The sequence below is a fragment of the Dendrobates tinctorius genome, unplaced genomic scaffold, assembly GCF_039654945.1.
Source record: "Dendrobates tinctorius isolate UK_male_01 unplaced genomic scaffold, ASM3965494v1 ptg000086l, whole genome shotgun sequence".
NCBI classification, from domain to species: domain Eukaryota; kingdom Metazoa; phylum Chordata; class Amphibia; order Anura; family Dendrobatidae; genus Dendrobates; species Dendrobates tinctorius.
The window spans coordinates 61,658,627-61,666,327 of record NW_027361754.1 but is presented as its reverse complement, the minus strand read 5'-3'; the positions used below and the strand labels follow the sequence as shown (position 1 = coordinate 61,666,327).

The window sequence follows — 7,701 nt, the reverse complement described above, 5'->3', positions numbered from 1 at the left end:
ATAAAGCATGAATCGTGAACATGAAGTCATGTGACAATTGCATGGTGTTTAACAGCCACAAGATGAGTGCTCAACCTTGAAACTTGCATTTTAGTCTTACCCCCAAAGGTGTCAGGGTATTTCAGTCTGCTTTAAGATGGACTATTATGCCCTTGCTCATAAAGCAAGTCCTGCACCCTCCCTGCAGTATCATGCATCAATGCCCAGACCACAACTATGACACAAGATACTTTTGAGACCTTTATTAATAGATGCTTGCAATTTGTTGACGTTTGAAAAAAAATCAGGTGTACTTTTATTACAAATTAAAAATGAGTTTCTTAAAAATCTTGGTTTGACCAGATAAACAATTTAAAAACCTTTGCAGGCAAGATTGCGAAAAAATGTTTAAAAAACTTGTCATTCCCAAAAGGAGATCTTAGATAAAAAATAAAACCATCGCTGCAAGAAACCATGCAGGACGATAATATCTGGTCAACAGCAAAAAGCAAGCACTTAAGGTCTTCAGTTCCAATTCTTTGTTCAATTTCTTATTGCTGGAATTTCAATCTTGACTTTGATGACAAAACTGAAAAGTAAAAAAATTCATTTTAATGTTCATTTGATACACTTTATATACTTGTATTAAAAAATGCTTTAATTCAGTTTAACAACTTTCAGTAGTGAGACTTCACTTTTCCCATACTATAGGAAAAAACCCATGCAACAAGAAATTTTTGGCTCATCAGGCTTGACACTAACCCGGATGGTGGTAGAGGTGGTAAGCCGGTATTTACTCAGCCCCGCCCTGCTCAGCCTCGGGAGCGGACGTGTTTTCTGCTGATGTTTCGGCTGCCTTGGTCTCTTTACCATCTTGTGGTTTAGGGTTTTCTGGGCGTCTGCGTCTGTAGTTAAAGTTGCGGCGGTACCGACGTTGAGGTGGCTGCTGACTCTGGGTTCCATCCCCCTGATTTTCCTTATCCTCTTCATTTCCTTCTTCTCTAGGTTGTCTCTGGCGAGGAGGTCCCCTACAAGAAGTTTACAAGAAAGCTACATGTTCATGTCTGTAGTAGTGATGACCGGTAATACACAGCCAAGGGACTATATCCAGCATTGATTATGAAGTGTTAATGTATAGATTATTTTTATGCCAATTTTTTTCCAAGAATACACAGTAAAGAAAAATGAGGACACTTACTCATACCTGTGGAATCGGGGTCTGAAGCCTCTGTACATGTTCTGCCTTCCTGGTCTGCCTTGTTCACTGGAACTTTGGCCTTCTTCCTAAACACCAGAGAAATAAAAAAAAAAAAAAAAAAAAAGCTTGTCAAATGGTCTTTTATAGAATGAACCAAAACAATAAGTTTAAGACTGATGGCAAGGGTACCTCAACTACTTCACCCTGTACTGGGGCATTGTTGTACTGTGGTCTGCGCCCATAAGGTCTCCTTAAGTAGTATGGAGGAAAACGACGCCTCCGGTAAGGGCGTTGTTGGTTAGCACCCTCTCCATCTGTCGCAGTCTCATTTTCTTCAGTCTTCTCTCCACCTTCGCTATTTTGGTAGTTTTGCTGGTAGTTACGTGGAGGACCTCGGCGACGTGGATAGCGCCTATAATGGTTGCGATCTGCTGCATATTTGCTGCCTTGGACTGGAACACCCCCAGGACCAGTAACATTAGCTGCCTCTGCACCCTGTGGGGATAAAAACTTTAGCCATAAATATCCATCTTAAAAAAAAAAAAAAAAAAAAAAAAAGTTGGTTTTCTCCTGATGCCAACAATCAAAAGGGTGCAGAACTTCTAGCAGTTCCATGTATTATTTAACACTCAGGGGGCAGTGCTGTACTTGGAGGTTTGTCAGCTCCATAAACAATGGAGTAGCCTGGCACAAGCTTTACCAAATCGTAGAAACATCAATGAAGTGAGGAACAGTAGTCTTGGGATTAAGGCAGACCCCACATTTAGCCAGACCTTACCTTCTCTCCCTCCACTACATCAAACTCTACTGTTTCCCCATCTCCCACACTGCGAAGATACTTCCTAGGGTTGTTCTTCTTAATGGCAGTCTGGAAATGAAAACATTTATATCAGAATTCAATACATAGGACAAGGGTCATTAAAAGTGGTTACTTAGTGCTCCTTGCTACAATGCAAAGCGTCAAGAATGCAGACTTTACCCACTCTCATCCATAGTACTGTATGTTGCTATAAATATACAATTAAAGGTAAACTGTCACTGAAATCACATGGTCCTCATGAATCAAGAATATCTGATGCAAGATCAGTACTACACAGATTGGCTGCATGCTTGCTCACTAAGGGTGTGTGCCCCCGCTGCAGATCCGCAGCAGTTTCTGCTGCGTTGTACAGTACCATAATATCCTATGTGAAATGGAAACCACAGTGCAGACGGTGTGGATTTGCTGTGGTTTCTAATCCGCAGAAAGAGTTGACATGTCAATTCTTTCTGCGGATTCCGCTGCGGTTTACCATCTCCTCCATTGTAGAGGTGATAAACCGCAGCCTAATCCACAGGTCTTTTGACCTGCTGATTTTGCAAAATCCGCACGGATCAATCTGCAGCGTGTGCACATACCTGGCTGTGGTCATGTAGGGATTAGGATTCTTGTGGTTTGGGCAGCATTAATCATGTTGCCAGGAATAAATCATGTCTGCCAGTTTAAGATTAGTGGTCTATTGCAAAGTTAGTTTTTATAACAAGACTGTAAGCAGCGTTTGTGATTGATAAGTTATCTGCACAGAAATCCTAAGCTGAAAGGGACTAGAACTCTAGTGCCCCCTATTGGAGGCGCAGCAATCCTACGTTAATGTCAACCCATAGCTACCCCCAATGGGAGGCGTAATTAAAGTTCTCTTCTGTTCTGAAGGATATTTGCATATATATGTATTTCTAGATAGGCATGACAGGGCTTACAAGTCTCCTTACGCTGGTTGACGCTTCCTATGAGGACACATCCACATGTTCAGTATTTGTAAGCCAAAACCAGGAATGGGACAATGGCAGCAGCCATTGCAGGCATGTATATACACATACAGAGTGGAAGCATCACTCCAAAAATAGCGGAAATTATAGAACATTAACTGCGCACGTGGCAACGGAATGAGTTCACAGTGTGAACCAGGTCACCTCATGGGTCATTGAAGTCCAATAATTTGAAGTGTTCCTAATTCAGGTTAGGCTTATGCCTAGGAAGCCTTGTGCTGCTTAAACAAAATTAAAAAAAACTCACCTGGTGTACAAAGACATCTTCCTTGGTGTCATTCCTATGGGAGAAGAGTGAAGTTAAATAAATTTATTTAAATTAAGTGTATATTAGATATTAAGTAAGCAGATACTTAATTCAATTAACCATTCACTGCCTGGTGGAGCAGAAGCCACAGACCACCCTGTGCAGAGCAGCCCCATTACTGTAACCAGCAGCTGATACATTGTATTAGCCAGCCCCAGAGCTGCACTCACCTATTAATGAAGCCATATCCATTGCGCACATTAAACCATTTGACGGTACCCAAAACCTTGGTTGCTAGAAGAAAAAGAAAGTTCGGTTTCTATCAATGATGGGCGGGGGCAGGCTCACAGGCCTGGAGGTCAGAGCCTAGAAAGCAGCAGTGAGCCACCACGTGGCTGGAGCCAGGCCGCTACCCGGCTCTCCCTCCAGGCTCCCATCTACCAGGAGGGCCCGGGCGCCGCATGGACACGTGCACCCCCCTAACCATACACTATGAAGAGGGGGGAAAGACGCCGTGCGGGAGGCGCCGAGACACAAAAGGGTGTAGGGACGAGTAGGCCGCAGTCAGGCCGCGGACATTTTGGAGGCCCCAGGAAGCGATGACGTCACGGCCGTGAGGCGGGCGGATGAGAGGGGGAGGAGGGAGACTGGGGAGGGGGGACCGCCACTCACAACGCGTGGCACTGAGCGCTATACGCCGCCCGACCGCCGCCTTAACCCCGCACTGTCCGATACTCACCGATGACCTTCTTCTCCCCCACAGTGGCCGCCGGTTCCGGGCCTGACTTGCTTTCCAGGGCGGCTGGCTGCTGCTGCTGTTGAGTTTCGACGTCGCTGCTCATGGTGTTAATTGGTTGTGGTTCCCTTCAGAGGTGGTGACTCGGGCCGGCGGTGGCTCGCTGTTAAACTTTGACCCCGGGTGTTGATGGTAACTTAGGCCGGCGGTGGGGGGCTGCTGCCTTCGAGCTCCCTGCTGTCCGCTCTCCGCTCCCGCTACCGATCGAACTGCCTAGTATGACGTTACAGACGGGTTAATCATCGCAGACTGCCCGCCCCTTTCGCGCGCTCACTGGTCGCCAGGGTCGTCAGTCGAAATCTCTTCGCGCTGATAGGCGGAGGGGAGTGTCAGTCATACGGTAGTACGTCCTGATTGGCCGTCGGTTTTCGCGGACGCGCGCCATTGAATGCTTAAGATGTCACTCACTGGATTGGTGGGATTAGTCTCGACCGTGGCCTCAGACGGCACCATAGCTGCTCTGAATACTAACTCACAGCGCTATAGAGGGGGGAGGGGAGGACAACGTTGCCTAGTGTAATTCCAGGGGGCACCAGCTTCACCTCATGTATAGCATTTCCCTCAGTGTCACTTACACACTATAAATGCAGCCCATAATCCTGTCATGTCCCCCCATCATTACCACAGAGACAATAGGGCTCTTATGACTGAAAAATGACAAAAACCGCAAACAATTGTCATTGGTGACGTATCTCCGTTATGTCTCCGTTCACACTGCCGAGTATTTTTAGTCCTCCCATCTGCTCGCCAGATCATTGTATCCAGGAAAAAAATAAATATATTAAAAACGCTACGAATAAGGACGGAATTTTCCGCATCGTGCACAACAATACTGGATTCACATTGCGTAACCTTGCTTTAGTAATCCTTTGCGTTTTTGATGCATTTCTGCACAGAAAAAACCGCTGCGGAAACGCAACATAACCGCCTTGTGTGCACATAGCCTTAGGATATGTTTACACTGAGTATTTTTCAGCAGTTTTGGGCTTTGTGCATACAATATCTTTTTTTTTCAGGTGGATTCTGCCTGAAATTTGCTTGAAAAAGCGCCAGAAAACCAGCAAAAAACAATTAAACCTAATGCACAGCAATGTGAAAATAACATAGCGGTGCACATGTTCAGTCTTCAGGGTTCAGAAACTGTGACGTGCTTAAAAGAAGTAGCATATTTATTCTTCGGGTAAGTAATTGCAAAAAAAGGCTCAAAAACAGCGACAAAACCACACCGCATAAAAAAAAAAAAAAAAAAAAAAAATATGCGTTTTCCTCAAGCAGTTTTATGATAGAAAACTTTGGTGGATGAAAGACCTTGTGAACACATACCCTTAGGCTGTGTGCACACGATGCGTTTTTTTCTGCAGCGTTTGTGCCGGCTCAGACACTGCAGAAACGCTTAAAAGATGCATCAAATTAATTAGCATGCGTTTTTGGCTTTCTGTGCCAATGCATGCGTTTTTAACCGCTCAGGAATCGCTTAGTGGCTAAAAACGCAGCATGCTCATTAATTTCCGCATTGCTGAGCATTTTTAAGCCATCCCCAATGATCCCAGAAATCGCGTGTCAAAAAACGCGTCAAAATCGCGTCAAAAATCGCGCAAAAAACGCGATTTTTGGGAAGGGGATCCTTTTCCTGAGCGTTTAAAAACGCTAGCGTGTGCACATAGCCTTAGAAGCAGAAACTCTCCATGTCCTCCGTAAAAACTGAAAACTCTTACAAAACTTAGGCGATGTGCACACGCTGCGGATTGCTCTGCGGATTTGGTGAAATCTGCGGATTAGCCTGTGGTTTTGCCCTGCGGTTTCACACCTCATAATGATAAGGTGTGAAACCGCTGCGGAATCCGCACAAAGAATTGACATGCTGCAGATTGTAATCCACGGAAAAATCCGCAGCATCTGCACAGCAGCTTTTGTTTTGCATAGGCAATAATGGTACTGTACTCCGCTGCGGAAACTGCTGCGGATCCGCAGCAGAATCCGCAACGTGTGCCCATAGCCTTAGATTTTCTGCTTCAAAAAGTCAGCAAAGAAACACACAATGTCTTTTTTTAGGCTCATACGCTCTTTAAAAGCATTGAAAAAAAACAATAAAAATAATGAACATACACACTGCAATGTAAAAAACGACTTGCCAAAAATGCACTTTTGGGTGCGTGCACACGTCCGCAGCGGTTTTGGCCGCTGCAGATCCGCAGCAGTACCATTATATTCTATGAAAAACAAAAAACGCTGTGCACATGCTGCAGATTTTTCCTCTCGGATTTGCTGTGGTTTTAAATCCGCAGCATGTCACTTCTTTGTGCGGATTCCGCAGCAGTTTTACACCATGATCAGGTATCAAACCACAGGGGAAAACCGCAGGCTAATCCGCAGGTAAACCACAGATCTCTTGACCTGCGGATTTACCTGCAGATTTAGGCAAATCCGCGCCGAAAAAATCCGCAGCAGAATCCGCAACGTTTGCACATACCCTTAGGATGAAAGACGCCAGTGTGCCCTGAAGTGTTTTCCTCCTGAAAATTTGTAGGGTTTGCCCATGTTTAAATGACATTGTGTGATGTTCACACAGTGATCCTCTTCAAAATCCTCCTCAAAACTGCTTCAGCAACTCTGCGAAAACTCTTCCAACTAATTTCTATTGCAAATCCACTATGTTATTCATATTAGGAGTTTTTTGAGCTTTTATTTTTCTTGAACAGGTTTTGAAAAACTTTTAGTGGAAAAAAAAGTGCATGTCACTTCTTTGAAGTGGATCCTGAAGGAGACCTCTCCAAACTAGGCACTATCCAATCAAAATGCTGCAAAAAAAAAAAGCAACAACACTTCAGGAAAAACGTCTTCAAAAAAAGAAAAAAAAAGGAGTGTTTCCTGAAGCATTTCTACCTTGAAAATCCCTTGTTCATATACCTTAAAACAGCCTTCAGATTGAAGAGTTTTGCAGCAGAAGCTGGTTATCTGTACAGAACTTTTTTTCGGAGCAGAGGAAACTCTCAGAATCCTTCTTTAAAACTTTTTTAAAAACTTTGGAGTTTCCCCTTAGTTTTTGATCCGAAAACTCAGCAAAAATACTCAGTGTGACCACACTCTTAAGGCACCTATACAGCTTAAATAGTCGCCAGCCAAACCCTCTTCTTGCCGATAGCTGTTCCTGTAGACTTACTGTTGTGGCTCATATAGATGTTCATTTTTTTCACGTACTAGAAAAAGAATCCTACTTCTTTCAGTAGTTTTGTTCAACGTTTCATCTGATTTTCTTAAGGGTACGTTCCCACGATCAGTGTTACTAGCATTCTGGACGCTGCGGTTTACACTACAAGCAAAATGGATGGAAATAATAGAAATCTTCCAACTTTGCTTTTTTTATGCTGCATAAATTCACCTGCGGTGCGTTTTTCCTAGACGTAGCATGTCAGTTTCTCTTGCTGGGACTCTCAGATTTCTGTGCAGATTTTTCCCATAGACTTGCATTAGATGTGGAAAATCCGCATGAAAAAAGCACAAATGCGTATTCCATGCGTTTACACAGTAAAAACGTTCCAAAAAAGCGCATATTAACTGTTTTTTTTGTGGGCAGAAAGCAAATTTCATTTGGCTTCATTTAAATCTAACATACCACAGAGAGACAAAAACACAAGGAAAAACACAAGTGAACAAAGGTGCGGGATTGATGCGGAA

The 7,701-nt window shown here is 43.9% G+C and overlaps 1 protein-coding gene across 2 annotated transcripts; it reads right to left on the bottom strand.

Annotated features, from left to right (window-relative positions):
* Window positions 1-227: 227 nt before the first annotated feature.
* YBX1 (Y-box binding protein 1) lies at window positions 228-4,251 on the bottom strand. 2 transcript variants are annotated; one of them, XM_073585489.1, is made up of 8 exons: window positions 3,970-4,251; window positions 3,461-3,524; window positions 3,231-3,264; window positions 1,956-2,045; window positions 1,367-1,672; window positions 1,178-1,263; window positions 742-1,007; window positions 228-568 (listed from the first exon to the last, which is right to left on the bottom strand). In XM_073585489.1, exons 1-7 carry the CDS (start codon window positions 4,070-4,072, stop codon window positions 773-775), a joined length of 918 nt encoding a protein of 305 aa, XP_073441590.1. In that variant the 5' UTR covers window positions 4,073-4,251; the 3' UTR covers window positions 228-568; window positions 742-772. The 2 variants fall into 2 exon arrangements, with proteins under 2 accessions (XP_073441590.1, XP_073441591.1); XM_073585490.1 differs by having other exon boundaries at window positions 1,184-1,263; window positions 3,970-4,250.
* Between the last annotated feature and the right edge of the window lie 3,450 nt (window positions 4,252-7,701).

What these genes read in the sequence shown, in the direction of transcription:
- YBX1 (XM_073585489.1), bottom strand. Translation starts at nt 4,072, where the DNA reads ATGAGCAGCGACGTCGAAACTCAACAGCAGCAGCAGCCAGCCGCCCTG. An exon ending in GGGGGAGAAGAAGGTCATCG is followed by an intron (nt 3,525 to 3,969) that starts GTGAGTATCGGA and finishes TTTTTCTTCTAG; the next exon opens with CAACCAAGGTTTTGGGTACC. An exon ending in TACAGGGTGAAGTAGTTGAG is followed by an intron (nt 1,264 to 1,366) that starts GTACCCTTGCCA and finishes TCTGGTGTTTAG; the next exon opens with GAAGAAGGCCAAAGTTCCAG.